General features: G+C 40.2%; 2 protein-coding genes across 6 annotated transcripts in view; one reads left to right on the forward strand and one right to left on the reverse strand.

Annotated features, from left to right (window-relative positions):
• Positions 1-12380, forward strand: LOC122543148. The gene is made up of 2 exons (XM_043681521.1): positions 1-1000; positions 11604-12380. The coding sequence occupies exons 1-2, from the start codon at positions 510-512 to the stop codon at positions 11854-11856; spliced, it is 744 nt and encodes a 247-aa protein (XP_043537456.1). The 5' UTR covers positions 1-509; the 3' UTR covers positions 11857-12380.
• Positions 1-20215, reverse strand: part of tet3 (tet methylcytosine dioxygenase 3) — a 368466-nt gene that overhangs the window by 201880 nt on the left and 146371 nt on the right. The window lies entirely within an intron of this gene.

The raw sequence follows: 20215 nt of genomic DNA on the forward strand, positions 1-20215 counted from the left end.
TGAACTGCTGTGCTCTTCCAGCACCACTAATTCAGAATCTGGTTTCCAGCATCTGCAGTCATTGTTTTTACTCAATCACAAAGAGACCAGTTCTTCTTCAACCTCTGACGCAGAAACCAGTGATCCCTAAGGTAGTGTAACAGCAAGATTTTCTCCTGCACTCTCCACCAACTCAGAGACTTTCAACTCATAGGTTCACTTCCTGGATTAAATGGAAGAGCACATTCCAGTGTATGTATGATTGACATATCTCCACAGCTGCTTCGAAGACGAAATGTTCTGGGTCACTGGCACACAAAGAACTGCCAGAGCCTGGGCATCTACTCATTCCCAGGCAGAAGATGACCCAACGGTGTCAGCCATTAATGACTTTGTTCGAATCCACAGTTGGTCCCAGGAGTAGCAAGTAGGCTTGTCAGAGACACTAGGCAGACTGGAATGAAGATTGGAGGCATCCACTAACTTTATCAGTATTGTGCTGGTTATGGCGTGTGTCTGTCTGTCTCCATATGATCATCGAGATCCAGGTCCAGCTAAATGCTCAGGGGCTGTTGAAAATGCACGCAGACCTGCATACCATTATTCTAGCCATCAGTGCTCAGCAAGGCAAGTTTGGGATGAAGGACCTTGCCCTCACTCTAGGTTTCCCTTTCTGTCAAACAGATATAGTGGTGCTAACAGGCACCCAGAGCATGAATCGCACAAACATACAGAGGCCCCCTCAGAAGGTCTCCTCCCAAGGTCACCCAGGGGTGCCTGACCCGTCCACCTCCACCCTGCCTATGACCCCAAATCTGTGGAAGTTGCAACCAAGAAGGGTGAGCCTACATGTGAGCAGAACACTGTTAGTATGTTTGGACCTCCAACCACATACGGCCCAAATCTTCTGGCCAACAGACTTCAGCACAGAGCATGCTCATTCGACCACATGTGCAGACACTGAAATCGAGACAAAGTGTGACAGCATGAAAATAAGACACTCTGAAGGTGACACTTCATTGTAAGTACAGTCAAACATCTTGAAATACAGCTGTTCTTCAAATAATTACATATCTAATCTACTAATTTAAATATCGGAATGGGTTAACATGTCAGAGTTAAGCAGCCTCTTCATAAATCCCAAGATGAATAGAAGTTATAGCACAACACTGCTCAACTTTGTCAATTACTTTGGATGGCAACAGATTTCAGACATCCTTCAAACGTTACGTTCATGAGTGCAACCAAGACGCAGCATTTTAGTGAGGAGATCGCGGAGACCAATATTAATGTGAAAACCCTGACACAGGTCTTTGCCTCCACTCATATGTTCCACATGATCATATTCATGAATGCACACTTCTCTGGGGGCCAGAAATTCATTCCATCTACACGTCTTACAAAGGAGCAGGTAGTCTTTTAAGGCTATGTGATAGCCAATTAACATCCGAAAGGTTCCTTTGTGTTTAGTCACTGTGAAGAACCTTACTTACCTTAAGTGGCAATGACTTACAAGAGACTCACACTACACTTCATGCACAATTTGTTATCAGACACATAAGAGATGGTCCAGCATCTTTAAAATCAAAGCAGATAATTAAATATTGAAGCTTGTAAATAAAATGAATAGTTTGATTTAAATTGGAATAAAATAATTAATGATGATTCATATTGATTATGTATTCAACAATTAAACACAATTTCAATATATAACCTGTGACTTATTATGGATACAACCTGTTAAACAAAATAGGATAGTTTTGTTACAAAGCATATGAATTTACCATTATATCTTCGATCTGCAGAGTGGTACATGCTGCTATTTTTGATAATTCACTGGAAGAATGCTTCTGTTATCAAATTCACTCAACACAAAAAGGAAGACTTGTATTAAGTAATAGTTATTGTTTCAAATACCCACAGATACAGAATGTCAAGACTTGCAACGTAACTTCACTATTACATTAAGCTATTATATTTTCTGTTGCAAGATTTTTTGCAATGATAGAGAAATCCAATCTCCAACTGACGTAGCAGGAGAATATAATTTTAAAGTATCCACTAATGTTAACACTTTATAATGTTTCTTGAACTAAGCATTACATTAATTTATCTTGTGACTGTAAGAGTTGTTTTCATCTCATGCTGCAGCCTATTTTTAAAATAAATTACAACTATGCCGATGTTCTTCTCTTTTGTGCACCGTACTCCTTCCATCATCAAATATTTTCAGTCAGGTTCAGAAACCCTAACTGATACAAATCACCAATTTATAATAAAAGTATCCAAACATGGCACAACAGCAATGGACATTGGAAATTTTGTTTCTCTAATTCATGGCATGCAAAATTCCTGGACACCAATTAAATTAATCAAATGAACCATCCTGCTGCTGTTGCTATGATTCATGGGAAAAAAGCCACTGGCAGAAAATTGTCTGATTCTATGGCAAATAATGTCATTCCATTTCGTGGCTGGAGTGAAATGGGAGTACAATATTTGAGGGTAGAGGTAAACTTGTGAAGGACCGCTGAAGCAGCAGCTATCACCAGATGTTTGTGCAAAGATGTTGTGTTTAGTGTGGGCTCTTTGTTGTGTCATCTAACCTCCCAGACGTATTTTATCCTTCTTGATTACAAGCAGCAAATCATGTAGTTGGGAAATTTTGCAATACAGCTCCAAGTCATCATTATTGTTCATCACTAGTTGTCTCTTGATTCGAGGATGGCATTTACTCAGAGTCATGAGTTCCTGCCATGAGTCTTAATGTGATACAACAGGGTGATTCTTACCCACAGATCTTTGGGTAAATGGGGCAGGATCTCCATGGATTAATGGAATCCAGAGTGCAGAATTTGCTTCCCATCTCCCCTTTTCTGCTGTCATTTTGTTCACTGTTTAGACTCAAAGCATGATTCATTTTGATGGAAACGTTGACACCATTTGGAATAACTGGTTGCAGGCATCTTCCAATCATCAATGTCTGTGCTGCTGCTTCAAGGAGTGATTCAAGAAATCTCTGAAGTGTTTTCTTTGTCCTTCCCTGGAAAGGTGGCCGTTTGAGGTTAAAGAAAAATTGGCAGGGAGGTGCTTATCAGCTATCAGGACAGTGTTCAGTCCATCCATGTTGATTTTGTGGAGGCTTTGTCTGAATGCTGTGGATTTGGCATCAAGAACAACACTATTTGTTCAACATTCTTCTCACTGAATCTGGAGGATGGGCTTGAGGCATGGCTGATAGAATGTTTGATTCAGGACTGTGGTGATGAAAAATGCTCTCTATATGAAGACTTGTTGATTCCATATGTTGAGTAGCAAATTGCTATTGCAGTTAGTTTCTGTATCTCACTTGACAAGCTCCTTTACAAAATTTGCTTCAGTATACATTTAGAGTGAGAGGGCTTAACACTGGGTGTGACTTCTATTCAGAATTTTGAAAATAGAGCTTGTCACAGCAATGTTCTCATTTAAATGCAGTAGATTTGAAAAAGAAAATTAGTGCAAATCCTCGAACAGCTTCCTGCATTGCTGACAGGAATCATGGATTGAAAATGTGCTGCACATTCATAATAGAACAATCTTTTTGTCCCAGCTTATAAGAGTAACATTATACATTGGTATTTCTTTTACAATTCTCCAAATCAAAATCAAACAAGCTTATTTTCAGTTCAGTCAGCCACAGCCAAGTGAGGAGAAACTCATCCTAGTCAATTTAGTCTGACCCACAATTATTTTCCAGCAAACAACTTCTTTTAATCTTATGAACGAAGTTTGATTTCTCTGTCTTCAATTTACATGACCAAATTCATCTTTACTTTCCCCTTTGTTGCCTTGGTTTTCAGAGCCTGATATTCTCCCCATTTGGTTTAAATTATCATGCTGAACCCTGTGCAGCACTTTTTATTTAATGTTGTCTGTTTGATTTTATTGCACAACTTCAGAATTTTAGCTTACATCATTCACTGTTTTAGCAAGAATCAGTTATAAAAAATATTTAATAGCAGAGTACTTGGAAAAGGGTGACAGGATTAGACAGAGACAACATGGATGTATGAAAGAAAAATCATGTTTGACAAATCTATTGGAATTTTTCAAGGACGTAACTGGTTGGGATGATAAGGAGGAATCAGTAAATGTGAAAAACCAAAGAACTACAGGCACTGGAAGTCAGAAAGAACTACAGAAAGTGCTGGAAAAACTCAACAGTTCTGTTAGCATCTGTGCAGAGAAAGCAGAGTTAATGCTTTGGGTCTAGTGACCCTTCTTCAGAACTTCAAAAGAAAGTCATTGGATCAGAAATAATAATTCTGTCGTGTTGCAACCAGTGAATGTAGTTTGCCTGAAGGCTTTCGATAAGGTCCTGCATGAGAGATGAGGATGTAAAATTAAAATGCATGAGATTGGGGGCTAATGTACTGACAGAGATAGAGAACTGATTTGCGCACAGAGAGAAAAAAATTAGTAGGGATGCACTTTCTCCAACTGGCAGACAGTGATGATTGGGGTACTGGAGCATTTAGTGCTGAGATCCCAGCTGTTCAAAATATATATTAATGATTTAGATGAGAGAACTAAATGTAATGTCGCCAGGTTTACAGATGATGCAAAGCTGGATGGGAGGATGAGATGCTTCAGGTGAGATTTGGATAAGTTGAGTTTTTTTTAAAGGGACTGGCAAATGCATGGCAGATAAATTATAATGTGATGTTATTCACTTTTGTAGCAAAAGCAGGAAAGCAGGTTATTATCTGAGTGCCGATTGTTTGGGAAAGGAGAGTCACAAGAAGACTGGTGTCTTTGTACACTCCTCGCTGAAAGTAAGCATGCAGGTGCAGCAGGCAGTGAAGAAAGCAAATGGCATGTTGGCCTTCATACTGAAAGAATGTTGAGCTGAAGAACAGGGATGTCTTGCTGCTATTTTACAAGTGAGACCAAATGTAGAGTATTGCATTCAGTTTTAGTCTCCTCATCTTAGGGATGTCCTAGCTATTGGGGGAATGTGACGAAGATTGATAAGTGATTCCCGGGACAGCAGGACTGACTTATGAAGAGCCCCTCTTCCAATAGACAATGAGGATTGGTGTGCAGCACCCCATGAAAGTGAAAGCTGTTCCATGGATTTCAAACCTATTATCCAGTCACAGGAGAGCAACATTTGTCCTGCCACTCCTGTTAATTCCCAGCGCCTCTGTTAATGTTTTGTGACCAAGCAGTCTAGACTGCTGTTGCCAAAACCGCGAGGATGCAATTTGTCTTTTAAGTCCAGAGTTACCCGAGGTCATCCTTCAAGACCAACTGTTGTTAGTTGTTTGGTCATACGGAACTTGAGTAGTACTGAGAAAGGAAACATTCTCTTGAAGCTTTCTGTCTTGCACTCATCAGGGCAGTTCACAAGAAATACCATTATAAAGGGAACTCATCTTTTTATGTTGCACGAGGAGAAAGTGCTGATTGGTTTGCAGTGGAGCCTGACTGACAGAGACTTTGCCATTGAAAATGCATCAGCTAGATGAAGAGTGACAGTTACTACTGCCAAGAGTTGTTTAAGTTTTAAACTTGGCAGGTTGAATCTGATTGGTCTTGGTACTATCTGAAGAAATGAACCGGAGAATGGCTGCCACCTGTTTTGTGAGCTACAGTAAGCACAACATGAGTAGATGTTCTTTCTGTCTACTGTTATAATTTAAATGGGAAGAGTGTGCCAGTAATAATATCCCACTTTTCTAGGAATCATCACTAAAGAATAAATCCCAAGTAGACCACAAGATGGCCAGTTTTCATGACTGACTGCTTTTCAAGATGTAAGCAATTCGTAACAGATTTTATCATGAACTGAAAATATTCCTATTATTGTAACATATTTAATTTTAGCAGAGAAAAACAAAGGATTCCTAATCTATAACAGTGTAACTTAAAATATACCATTTAAAACTAGGTACTTGTCAGTACTAATCTTGACAGCCTTTGGACCATTCATGAGTCTACATTGTACAAAATGAAAAATAATCTTATCAGGGCAGCTAATACCCTGCACAATGGCTTTGTTGCACTGTATTTCAGGATCAGCTTGCACAGTTCACAAATTGCTTACAAGGTTGCAATAAGACTAATTTTGCACTACATGACATTGTCAGAATCCCAGTAAACATATCAATCAGTGAAGGGGAAACAGTAGTAGAGAAATATCTGACCAGTTTCTCAACAAGGACACCCTGGAAAGTGAGGTCATTTACTGCTCCATCTCAAGAGTGAATGTGAATGCAGAATGGAGCCCAGTAACATGTGTAAAGAAACAGTTGCATGTCACCATAGATAACAAATCTATCATCTGCACATTGCAAACATGAAAAGACAGAGGAGAGTCTCGAAATGCATAAAGGCGAATAAATCCCTGGAACCAGGTCAGGTAAACCTAAGAACTTTGTGAGAAGCTAGGGTAGTGATTTCTGGGTCCCTTGCTAAGATATTTGTAGCACCGAAAACCATGGCTGAGGCGCCAGAAGACTGGAGGTTGGCAAATGTGATGTCATTACTTCAGAAAGGCTGTAAGGAAATGCCAGGGAACTATAAACCGGTAAGCCTGACATCAGTAGTAGGCAAGTTGTTGGAGGGGATTCTGAGGGACAGGATTTACATGTATTAGGAAAGGCAGTGACTGATTAGGGATAGTCCACATGGCTTTGTGCGTGGGCAATCAGTAGCTTGATTGAGTTTTATAAAGCTGGAAATGTGTTGCTGGAAAAGCGCAGCAGGTCAGGCAGCATCCAGGGAACAGGAGAATCGACGTTTCGGGCATAAGCCCTTCTTCAGGATTCCTGAAGAAGGGCTTATGCCCGAAACGTCGATTCTCCTGTTCCCTGGATGCTGCCTGACCTGCTGCGCTTTTCCAGCAACACATTTCCAGCTCTGATCTCCAGCATCTGCAGACCTCACTTTCTCCCCTGAGTTTTATAAAGAAATGACAAAGGGGATTGATGAAGGCAGAACCGTGGACGCTGTCCATATGGACTTTAGCAAGGCATTGGACAAGGTTCTGCATGGTAGACCGGTTAACAAGGTAAGATCACATGAAATACTGGGAGAACTAGTGATTTGGATACAAAATTACCTAGAAGGTAGGAGTCAGAGAGTGGTAATAGAGGGTTGGCTTTTGAACTGGAGGCCGGTGATCAGCGGTGTGCCAAAGGGATGGGTGCTGGGTTCACTGCTTTTTGTCATTTCTAGAAATGATTTGGATGTGAATATAGGAAGAATAGTTTGTAAATTTGCAGATGATACCAAAATTGGTGGTGCAGTGGACAGCAAAGAAGGTTCCCTCAGAATACAACTGGACCTGATCAGTTGGGCCCGTGGGCCGAGGAGTGGCAGATGGAGTTTAATTTAGATAAATGTGAGATGCTGCAATTTGGAAAGGCATATCAGGGCAGGACTTAGACAATTATTGGAAAAGTCCTGGGGAGAGTTGCCAAACAAAGAGACCTTGGAGTGCAGATAGACAGGGCGCGAAAGAAGACGTTTGGTATGCGACCCTTGATTGGTCAGTGCACTGAGTACAGGAGTTGGGAAGTCATGCTGTGGCTGTACAAGTCATTGGTTCGGTCACTTTTTGAATACTGTGTTCAATTCTAGTCTCCCTGCTATTGTAACGATGTTGTGAAACTTGAAAGGGTTTGGAAAAGCTTTACAAGGATTTTGCCAGGTTTGGAGGGTTTGAGCCATAAGGAAAAGGCCGGGGCTATTTTCCCTGGAGCGTCAGGGGCTGAGGGGTAACCTCATAAGGGGCATAGATAGAGTGAATAGTCAAGGTCTTTTCCCCAGGGTGGAGAGTCCAAAACTAAATGGCATTGGTTAAAGGTGAGAGGGAAAAGATTTAAAAGGGACCTAAGGGGCAACTTTTCACACAGACCGATGGTGCGTATATGGAATGAATGGGAGAAAGTGGTGGAGGCTGGTCCAATTGCAAAATTTAAAAGGCATCCATATGGGTATATGAATAAGAAAGGTTGAGAGGGATATGGGCCAAATGTTGGCAAATATGATTAGATTAACTTAGGATATCTGGTCAGCATGGACGAGTTGGACTGAAGGGTCGTACTGTACATATCTATGACTCTATCTGATGTCATTCCATTGAAGACCCATTTCTCATGGATCACAGCAAAGATGTTTGTGACTGCTGGGCCTTGCAGCAATTCTATTGTAACACCAGCTATTTGGGCATACATGGCATTGCGAAAAGTGAATGCAGCTGCGTGACCTGGTAAGTTTATAAGTTCAATGAATATTGATTCACATAACATGAGGGGTGTAGGCCACCATGATATCGAGCTGCAATTCAGATATCTATAGCTTCCTTGAGTAGTTCACTGGTGAATAGGCTGGCAATGTCAATTTAGCGCAGGGATACTTCATTGTTATCTATGGGAAGGTCCTTTATGGATTTTGTAAAATGAAGGAATCCTTCACCACGCATGTGGAAAAACCTGCTGAAAACTTCTTTCAGCAATTCACTCAATCACTTGGCTAGCTCCTGTTGCACAGAACCAATCATAGATAAGATAGGACGTGAAAATACATCATTTTTGTGTACCTTGGAAAGTTCATACACACGCTGAGAGGTGAGGACCAATCCTATTGTAGATAAATCAACAGGCTGATTGCCCTTCTCACACGAGAGCAGCAATCATGTCTTAGCTTTTTTTAAGTCAGACTGTCCCATGACAATAAGCAGCAATCCAATGGATATGAATGTGGACATGTCATTAAGAATGGTGCACATTTCATTGAGTTCATTACATGAAGGATGACTATTCTTGTCACTTTGTCTTGTTTACTGTTATGTACATCCACATTGGCCTTGAGGCCTTTCAACACTGTCAGATATTTGTGTTGCACGCGAAAGTCAGACATGACATTTGAAGTCCTGTAATACTCCAGTGCAAGATCAATTAGGTCTGCATGCAACAATTCACCTTCGGCGTCACTGGTTTCAGGTGGGGTGACTGGAAATAGAGGACTTCAAACTCAGCTTTTACCTCTTCCTGTTTGATGTGAGAAGTCACACCAAAACTGAAAGAAACTCCTTAATTTCTGAGAGTGCATTGTCTGATAGTTTAAACAAAATGTCTCTTTCTTCAGCAATACTATTTGCTGTGTTCTTCCCAGAAGATCAGCAACGTTCTACTACACATGCTCAGTTACAGGGTTCTCACAGGATAAACAAAGACACATAGATGACATGTTCGAAGGGAGTGGATAAGAGTAATCATTCACTGTTGCATGTAACCTGATTTCAAGCCAAATACAGAATATTTATTTTGTGTTGCTTTTCAATTTTAAATTGGAGCTAAGCATGTTTTTTTTCTTAAAGCTCCTGCTCCTTTGCTGCTTGTACCTCATGGTGAGGGACTATCCCTCGATCATCTCCAGATTGTGCTGTAGACGACAAGAACTCTTGAAACCATTTTCGCAAATATATACATGGTTCCTTCAGAATGGTCCAAACAATTGAAACATTGCTTCAGCATATCCCTGTGTTCAGTTATGTCATATCTCATGTGGCAGCATAGCAGTTTTAATGAACAAGCTATGTATGTATTTGAGAATTGCACAGTAGTTATCAGAAATATTATCAACAGATAGCCTTTTTCACCCAGAAGCCATACTTCGCCATGGTGACTCCAATGTCGCTGGAACAGTAGACTGGTACAGACTAAAGGGATCATAACAATGCAGTCCTACTGCAGACCTGTACTCATTCCATCTGTTTCTTTTGGACAAGAGATTTAGATTTAGATTTTTTTGTCATGTGCACGCGAATACAGAAATACAGGAGTACAGGTGAAAAGTGAACAAAGTTGCCATTTTCCAGCGCCATCTTAGCACACAAAAGACAGGATTAAAAATAAAAGCAGAAATAGAAGAAACAGCCAAAGTAAACGGAAATGACTAGATCAGGCACCATCTTAGCATACAAAAGATAGGGTTAGAACATAAGAATATAAGAACGTGGAGCATGAGAAGGCCATCCGGCCCATCAAACCTGGTCTGCCACTCAATAAGATCATTGCATGGACTCAGCTCCACTTACCAGCACTCGCACTATATCCCTTACTTCCTTTAATTTTCAAAAAAAAAATCTGGTTAAGGATAAGATTGTCCACTTAATACAGAGATGACAAAGAATTCTCCCAGTGGATTGTGAATCTGCAGAATTCTAGATCGCAGACAGCTGACCAGCCTGAGTTGCTATGTATATTCAAGACTGAGACAGACAGATTTTTAATCAGTAAGGGAATCAAGAGCTATGGGGTAAAGGCAGGAGAGTAGATGAAGGATCATCAGATCAGCCTTGATTTCACTGAATGGCAGAGCAGACTTGATAGGCTGAAAGGTCTACTTCCGCTCCGATGTTATTTGGTCTTATGATAGACTTATGGAATTTATTTTCAGCTCACAAGATTTAGAGATTAGTGTGACCCAGAGTGTTGAGTTCCAATATGGTACTGTTGATGTCAATGTTACATTATACAGATTTATGTCATGATCCATGTGCTCTACATACTTCTGATGAACTATGTGCACACTACCACCATGAAGAGTATGGCATTTGTTGCAATTCTCCCAAAAATGTTGACATTGTTATGACATAGGGACAGCAAGCCATACCACATCAGCCTCACTCTCAGTGGATTCACAACATAGTGATCTTAAAACATTCAATGACCCTCAAAACTGCTCAATTTTCAAACAATAAGCCTTGGACCCGAGGTTTATAGTTTTGAAAAAATGAACAATTTAACAAACTTAACTTTGGCAGAACACAGATGAAAAATAAGGCAATCTAATTAATATCTATAGCCTAAGCCCAATTTTCTTTGAATACTGACCCACAGTCACACACCAACAGTCACAGTTAACAGATAAATTAGAAAAAATAATTTGATTGGCTAGTTCAATAATCATTTCAGTAAAATCCTTGGACAATGAGCAGTATGACAAGCATATAAGACTGTACCTTGCTTGAATTCCTAAGAGATGGTCAATGCCAATAGCTACCACAGACCTCCGGAGACCTTTACTTAGGTCTCATACATTGGTGTTTTTTTCTCAGAACTTTCAATGAGTCATTAACTGCAAAATAACTAGAGTGCAAAACCAAAAACCAGCCCAGTCCTGCAGCCCCCAAAGCAAAACTGTCTCCTGCCCAAAGCCCAGTCAAAGGCAGCTCACACTTTGTATTATTTTTCTCAATATTCTCGATGATTACTGGACAGCACTGGTCCCCCCTTACAGGAACAAATCAACATCCAAGCAGACACCAGTCCCTGACCAAAACAACACTTTGGTTCCAGTTCATCTGCAGTAATTTTAGGACAGACATTAACCTGCATTATCTTTCCAGGCCAATTCCCAAAACCAAAATTAGCTTTTTGCTCTCTCTTCTTTTATTTAAAAAAAAGCTATTGTTTGAAGTTTAATTCTAATCTGCAACGCACAGTTCCAAACCAAAAATTAGGGAAATAAAATAAAAATAGCAGTGGTCTCAACAATGCAGCACTCATTTTTAATGCCAGGCAATTGGTTGCAAATAGTCCTAATTTCTCACTCAATAATCTCCACAGGTCCAGATCTCACCTCCTTGACCTTCCCAAACTCTTCTGCTCAGCATTTTGCCAATGGAGGGAGTCTCTGATTCAGTTGAAGTGGTGGAAGGTTTTTTGGGAGCATCTCAATGGAGTGAAAAATGAATTGGCGAAGGTGAAACTGAGGAAGTCACAACTTTGCTTGCAAGTACAGAGAAAACTTTTGTTTCACTTGACCCCAGTGAGCAAAGGCAGATTTACCATGTCACACATTTTCAGTCTTCAGATTTGAAGTAGGCTAGCAGGAAAACCTCCCGTAATTTGCCTGGTGAGGCCAAATATAAATTGCAGCAGGGCCTTAATTACATAAGCACTAACTGCCGACTTGGAACCAGGCAGGTCGGGTCAAAACGAAACCCTAACATTGCAGCCAGATGAGAACTCAAGAGAAGTTTTTGTTCATTTTCAATTTTGGGGAAAGGTAGTTTCAATGCAGCAACTGAAACTGTTAAATTAAAAAAAAACTTTGCATCATTTCAATATTCCACAGTATAATATTGGCATGTTTTTTGTGTTCATTTTCTTGTTCAATTGTTTTAACGTTTTAGCTACAGAATGTTGTACTGAGCCATTTTCTGCCTAATTGTAGCTGCTTCTTAAAAGAGGATGTTCAAGAATGAATGAAAAAATGTACATCAATTAACAAAGTTACAGAAATTTAATATAATAAAATAAATATTTCATTTAATGTATTTTCCAGATAACCATAAAAAAAGAGTAGTTTTAATTCAAATTATTTTCAACTAATGTACAATGACTGCCTAAGTCAGACAAATGGAATAAAATTATCAACTAGAGGTTGTAATGAAAGTGAGTAATGTTACTGTTCATACATCCTGAAATAAATATTTTTTAATCAGTATTTGTCTTTATTGCTTGTTCAGTGAATGACTTTGTAAGAACTTCATTAGAATCTAAATGTGCATACAGGTTGTGAAATATTTATTAAATCAAGGCCATTTTTGAACAGTCGGCAATGTTATAAAGGTTATTGCACTAAATAATTAATAATTATGAAAATACATTTTGTGATATTATTTCTCAGTATTCAAGATATAGATTGATATTGGAATAATGTTACTGCAAAGGTGAAAAACTTAAAGCTTAAAGTTACTGACCTCCATTATAAGCATCCTGAGAAAAAAGATAAAATGAAAATTTCACATATTATGGTACTTACCCAGTGAAATGAGGCAAAAAGATGAAAAGAATGTTTTGCCTGAAAAGTTCTCAAATACATGAACTTCTCAAAGCAGTAAATCAACAAGAAACTAACTTATATTCATTGCATTTTGAATAATCCAGTCAATGTTTGTGGAGATCCAGACAGCAATGATGTTTTGAGAGAAATGAATTGGCACCCATAATGACAGTAAACAATTAAAAATGAAGTACTGGTGTAGCTATGATGCATAAAGTGCCAGAATGTTTAACTCCTTTATATTTTATCCTGCAGCAAATATGATCTTCCAACAGTGACCTTTGTCATTTGTTCCTCTGAAACCTGTTATCACGAGTGTATGAATCACAATTTCAGATTTCTCATTGCTGTTCTTTTTACCGTAATTGTGATGTTCTCCTGGGTATTAACAGTAAAAATGTTGCCATGTGCTCCGTCGTAAGTTGTGACTCATTTCAAGCGCCCCCGAGCTCATAACACTCAGCAAAATGAAGAGGTGGCCTCTCTTCCCCTTTAGAGTTCATGATTTCAAACATGTATGCAGGCACAAAATATTATTGAGATTATAATAAGTATTAGAACATGGATTTAACTGAGATTTTATTTAAAGCTGAATTGTCTTCATTAAGGCCAGCATATTCCTTTCCACAAAGTCATGGATGTCACTGTACACAAAGGGGATTTCCCACCTTAAGGTTGTGCCCAAATGCAACGTCTTTACGTAGTCTGCATGCAGTTGTAATCATCACTCACTATCTAATTTGGGTCACTTACTGTTAGCAGTTGAAATGTTCCAAACCTCAACTTGTGTACAATAATATTTCGTAAAAATTGCATTTTAATGATGCATTGTTCATAGTGTTTTACAAGACAATAAAATTTGGAGCTAAGAGATGTTCTTAACCATGAGAATAAAGCATGGCACATACTGCTGAACTATATTATTTCCTAAAAGCAAATCTTAGTATTGTTCATGATCTATAAATGAAGGGCATACATAAATGTCAGTGCATTAATTTTGTGAAACAAAAAGCACTTGCCTGATGATTGCAACTCCAACAACAGTCATGTAGCTCACTGCCATCCAACAGAGTTTAGCTCATTTGATTGGCATCACCCATCAGCCACATTAAACATTCACTCCCTTTACAACTCACATTCTAGCAGCAGTGTATGCCATATACAATTTGCAGCGCAGGAACATCTATCCTTCTGTTGACAGAATTTCTCAATTGCAAAACCTCTACTGCCCTTTTACTCACGAGAAATCTATTTCTTTGTTAAACATCTTCACTGCCTTAGCCATCACAACCTTCTAAAGTAGAGAATTACATTTGTTAAAGCCTCCTGCCTCCAAACAAAAACTCCAGCTCCATGGGACAGCACATTTATGCAGTGATTCAAATAGATGACCGACACTAATTTTCAGGCAAAAATGTGAAGACTGAATACATTTATAGTGTATAAAACACTGTCAGCATCCAGAGAACCAGAGTTGAAGGGCAGGAGGAGTTCACCTCTACAAATATCAGCACCTGCAAATTTCCCTCCATCCTGACTTAGATTTATCATCTCTTCACTTTAGTTGGATCAAAATCTGGATGTGAGCATAAGAGGAATAGTTAATAAGTTTACAGGTGACACCAAAATTGGAGGTGGAGTGAACAGTGAAGAAGGTTACCTCAGATTACAACAGGATCTTGATCAAATGGGCCAATGAGCTGAGGAGTGGCAGATAGAGTTTAATTTAGATAAATGCGAGATGCCGCATTTTGGGAAAGCAAATCTTAGCAGGACTTATACATTTAATGGTAAGGTCCTAGGGGGTATTGCTGAAACAAAGGGACCTTGGAGTGCAGGTTTATAGCTCCTTGGAAGTAGAGTTGCAGGCAGATAGGATAGTGAAGAAGGCGTTTGGTATGCTTTTCTTTATTGGTCAGAGTATTGAGTACAGGAGTTGGGAGGTCATACTGCAGCTGTACAGTGCATTAGTTCGGCCACTTTTGGAATATTGCATTCAATTCTGGTCTCCTTCCTATCGGAAGAATATTGTGAAACTTGAAAGGGTTCAGAAAAGATTTACAAAGATGTTGCCAGGGTTGGAGGATTTGAGCTATAGGGAAAGGTTGAATAAACTGGGGCTGTTTTCCCTGGAGTGTCAGAGGCTGAGGGGTGACCTTATAAAGGTTTATAAAATCATGGGGGGAAGGGGGGGGCATAGATAGGATCAATAGACAAAGTCTTTTCCCTGGGGTAGTGGAGTCCAGAATCAGAGGGCATAGGTTTAGAGTGAGAGGGAAAAAATATCCAAGAGGCAATGTTTTCACACAGAGGGTGGTAAGTGTACGAAATGAGCTGCCAGAGGAAGTGGTGGAATCTGGTACAAATGCAACATTTAAAAGGCATCTGGATGGGTATATGAATAGGAAGGGTTTGGAGAGATATGGGCCTGGTGCTGGCAAGTGGGACCAGATTAGTTTGGGATATCTGGTCGGCATGGACGGGGTGGACCAAAGGTTCTGTTTCCATGCTGTACATCTTTATGACTCCATAAAAGCCTTGAAATCCCTTCCTAATAGCATTGTGGATGTATATACATGATAAGAAATGCAGTGATTTAAGAAGGCAGTGGACTGCCATTTTCTCAAGGACACTTAGGAATGGACATCAAATTCTGGCCTTGCTACTAATACATAATCATATGAAAGACTTCAACACTTCTCAGCCAATAAAATATATTGATATTGGTGGTTGGAATGGGATGTGTGACTCAAAAGAATTACAATACTTCATCATTTTAGTAGCTTTAATATTCACAGGACCATTATAAAATGAATTAGGACACGAAGCGACATGAAGAGTTATTGGTCAAAGCAGTAACTTTGAGAAGTTTCCAAAAGGAGAAAAAATGTAGAGAGGTGGAGAGATAGAGGAAATGTATTTGGGATCTTAGAACAAGCAGATGTGCTAAGGTAAACCAGTACATAGATTTTATGTATCTATTTTCCATCTCCAAAAAAGAAATGTTTCTGATTCAGTAAAACTTAGCTCAGTCAGGAAGGAGAGATTCAGAGAAAGACACAGCCTGAGTGAATATATAGTTTGGGAAATTTGGAGGCAAATGGGTGCAGGGGGGAAGAGGTGCAGTTCGGTTGTTCTTCTGTTGGCACTGAGATTGTAAGTATTTTTTAACAGGATAAATTGAAGCCAAATAGAGCCCAGTAAAAAAGAGTGACATGACAGGCAAACCATAAGTTCATTGGTTGGAAATAGCTATTGATTTGACTATATATTTTTGGTTACTTGCAGATTGAAGAAACCAACGGGGAAATATTTACAGGCTATAAACTAAAAGACTAGTGTGACTTTTTTTAAAAATTGAGTTAAGAACTCATTAATTAAACAGATTGGTGGACCAGGCGATGTGTTGTAACTGCATGATGTGGGAACTGCTGGGCCCCATTGTGGTTCATTGTGACCACATTTGTATCAACTGTTGGTTGCTTGACGAACTGCAGTTCAGTGTTGATTAACTACCTCAAATCCAATCAGTAGTCTGGGACAGGAGAGCGTGACGACCAGTGAAGCAAGTAAAGGGATATGGGAGGTAATGCAGAAGGAGTCTCAGCCCATGTGCTTGTCATAGAGTCAGAACACCGCATGTGACCTTTCAGTCCAACTTGTCTGCGCTGACCAGACGTCCCAATCTGACCTAATCCCATTTGCTAGCATTTGGCCAATTTCCCTGTAAACCCTTCCTTTTCATATATCCATCCAAATGCCTTTTAAAAGTGGTCATTGTACCCACTTTCACCACTTCCTCTGGCAGCTCAGTCCATACCTGCACCATTCTTTGCATGAAAAAAATGCCCCTGATGTCCCTTTATAATCTTTCCCCTCTCCCCTTAAACCTATGCCCTTTAGTTTTGCACTTTCCCCCCTTCTAGGAAACAGACCTTGGCTAGTCATCCTATCCATGCCCCTCATGATTGTATAAGCCTCTATAAGGTCACCCCTCAGCCTCCAGCAGTATGATGTTGTGACTTTATGATGTGTGTTTCATCCTGGTTTCTTTTAGAGACAGATTGAGGCATGAGTGTGACAGTCTATGAGAAGGTAACTAACTTGTGGGGCTTTGGGGACTTTTAAAAAAAGTTGTAACAATAGAAGCAGCCTGAGTGGGTGTGGTCAAGCGCTCACAGATCCAGAATGTTTAGTTAGCTTCCAGCAGTTGCTGTTGGGGTCTTGAAGGAGTGGAAGTTATTCTCCCACTCTTGATTTCAGCAAAAAGCTGGAGGTTCTCTTCCTAGGCTGCCAGACTGCATGTGAGATAAATCAGTATTCTGAATTTGCCTTTTGCCAAGTGATGTTTATGGTAAGTTACTATGTTGGAACAGTTAATTAGTAACAGCTACGAGATGTACTATACTGTTACATTTTCCAATGGAGTTAAGTTATTCCAAGTACTTCTTTCTTTTGGTGTATTTTGACTGTAGTATTTGAATAAATTGTGTTTTGCTTCATGTCAAGTAGTTGAACCAACCAAATTGAATCTGGAACACAGCACCTGACATTTACCTTTAAAATAACAGAAGTTATGATCGAGACTACCTTGATGGTATTAGTAATAACATTAGCAAATTTGCTGATGATACTAAGCTGGGTAGCAGGGTGAAATGTGATGAGGATGTTAGGAGATTACAGGGTGACGTGGACAAGTTAGGTGAGTGGTCAGATGCATGGCAGATGCAGCTTAATGTGGATAAATGTATGGTTATCCACTTTGGTGGCAAGAACAGGAAGGCAAACTACTACGTAAATGGAATCAATTTCGGTAAAGGGGCAGTAGAGAGAGATCTGGGTGTTCTTGTACACCAGTCGATGAAGGTAAGCATGCAGGCATAGCAGGTAGTGAAGAAGGCTAATAACATGCTGGCCTTCATAACAAGAGGGATTGTGTACAGAAGCAAAGAGGTTCTTCTGCAGCTGTACAGGGCCCTTGTGAAACCACACCTGGAGGACTACGTGCAGTTCTGGTCTCCAAATTTGAGGAAAGACATTCTGGCTATTGAGGGAGTGCAGTGGAGGTTCACGAGGTAAATTCCTGGAATGGCGGGATTACCTTACATTGAAAGACTGGAGCGTCTGGGCTTGTATACCCTTGAGTTTAGAAGACTGAGAGGGGATATGATTGAGACATATAAGATTATTAAAGGATTGGACACTCTGGAGGCAGGAAACATGTTTCCGCTGATGGGTGAGTGCCGAACCAGAGGACACAGACCATTTAGGACAGAGATGAGGAGAAACTTCTTCACCCAGAGAGTGGTGGCTGTGTGGAATGCTCTGCCCCAGAGGGCAGTGGAGGCCCAGTCTCTGGATTCAGTAAAGAAAGAATTGGATAGAGCTCTCAAGGATTGTGGAATCAAGGGTTATGGCGATAAGGCAGGAACAGGATACTGATTAAGGATGATCAGCCATGATCATATTGAATGGTGGTGCAGGCTCGAAGGGCAGAATGGCCTACTCCTGCACCTATTGTCTATTGTCTACCTTCTTAATATATCTTGCGGAACATCTGGTCTGTTCCATAACACTGACGCTCCAGGGAAAAAGGCCTCAGCCTATTCAACCTCGTCCTACAACTCAAACTCTCCAGTGCCAGCGACATTCTTGTAAATCCTTTCTGAACTCTCAAGTTTATCAATCTCCAATATTGAAGGGCAACTAGAATGGCATGTGGTATTCTAAAAGTAGCCTCACCAAAGTCCTGTACAGCTGCAACATGACATCCTAATTCCAACGATTAATGTATTGACCAAAGAAGACAAGCGTGCCAAATGCCTTCTTCACCACCCTGACTCCCTGCAATTCAACTTTCAAGGAACTGTACACCTGAATCTTGAGGTTTCTTTGTTTGGCAACACTCCCCAGGGTCCTGCCATTAATTGTATAAGTCCCGCCCTGGTTTGCCTCACCAAAATGCAATACCTCTCATTTATCTAAATTAAACTCCAACTAGCACTTCTCAGCCGATTGGCCCATCTGAGCAAAGTCCTTTTGTATTCTAAGATAATCTTCTTCACTGTCCACTAAACTACCTAGTTTGGTGTCATCTGCAAAGTTACTAACCATATCTCTTATATTCACATTCAAAGCATTTATGTAAATGACGAAAAGCAGTGCTCCAGGCACCTATCTTTGTGGCATATTTCTGGTCACAGGCTTCCAGTCCAAAAAGCTATCCTCTTTTAACCAAAAAATACAAGCAGAAAACTCATGTCCAGCCTCCCCCTCCCCACTATTGCAACACCGCCCCTGTCAGACACTCCTAAGTCAAGAACATTATCAGGTACAGAGTAAAGTTCAATCCACTCTTTTAAAGCAACCCCTCTATCACCATCCTCTGTCTTCTTCCTAAAAGCCAATTTTATGTCCAATTGGCTAGCTCCCCCAGATCCCGTGGGATGTAACCTGCCTAAGTAGTATGCCATGCGGGACCTTGTTGCATGCTTTGCTGAAGTCCATACTGACAATGTCTACCACTCTGCCTTCATTAATCTTCTTTGTCACCTCTTCAAAAAACTCAATCACATTAGTGAGACATGATTTCCTCTGCACAAAGCCATATTGATTGTCCCTCATCAGACCCTGCCTTTCCAAATGCATGTAAATTCAGTACCTCAGAATCCCCTCCAACAACTTACCCAACACTAATGTAAGGCTTACTGTCTGTAGTTCCCTGGCTTTTCCTTACAGATTTTCTCATCTTACATCTAACAGGTTTGAGATGTGGACCAATGTGGAAGAGAGTGAGGTCCGTAGAGAAGATGCAAAAACTGACCATTGCACGTTGGTACGTGTGTGTGTGTGGAATGAACTGCCAAAGTAAATGATGGATGCAGGTACAGTTACAATGCTTAAAAGACATTTGGATAAGTACATGAATAGGATAGCTTTGGGCCTTATATGGGCCTAACACAGGCAGGTGGGTCTAGTTTAGTTTGGGAAAATAGTCGGCATGGACTGTTTGGCCCGACAGGTTTGTTTCCATGCTGGATGACTCAACAACTCTTAATCATTTGGCAAAACAGGGCTACACACACAATTCTGAAGGAAATAGTGTTGAACATTGTAGAGGCATTGCTGGTGATTTTTCAGGAGTCTCTGGAATCCATAAGGGTCCCAGAGGACTGAAAAACGACTCATATTTAAGAATTGAGAGAGGCAGAAGACAGGAGACTATAGGCCAATAAGGCTGACCTTGGTCATGGGTAAGACTTTCGAGTCCATTATTAAGGATGAGATTGTGCAGTATTTGGAAATGCATGCTAACATAGGGCTGAGTCAGCATGACTTTGTCAAGGTGAGGTCATGCCTGATGAATCTGTTAGAATTCTTTGGTAACATA

The sequence above is a fragment of the Chiloscyllium plagiosum genome, chromosome 42 (genome assembly GCF_004010195.1).
Source record: "Chiloscyllium plagiosum isolate BGI_BamShark_2017 chromosome 42, ASM401019v2, whole genome shotgun sequence".
In the NCBI taxonomy this organism is placed as follows: domain Eukaryota; kingdom Metazoa; phylum Chordata; class Chondrichthyes; order Orectolobiformes; family Hemiscylliidae; genus Chiloscyllium; species Chiloscyllium plagiosum.

Coding starts and splice junctions, on each gene's coding strand:
- LOC122543148 (XM_043681521.1), top strand. CDS start 510: ATGATCATCGAGATCCAGGTCCAGCTAAATGCTCAGGGGCTGTTGAAA. Junction 1,001..11,603: donor TCTGAAGGTGACACTTCATT/GTAAGTACAGTC, acceptor TAATCTCCACAG/GTCCAGATCTCACCTCCTTG.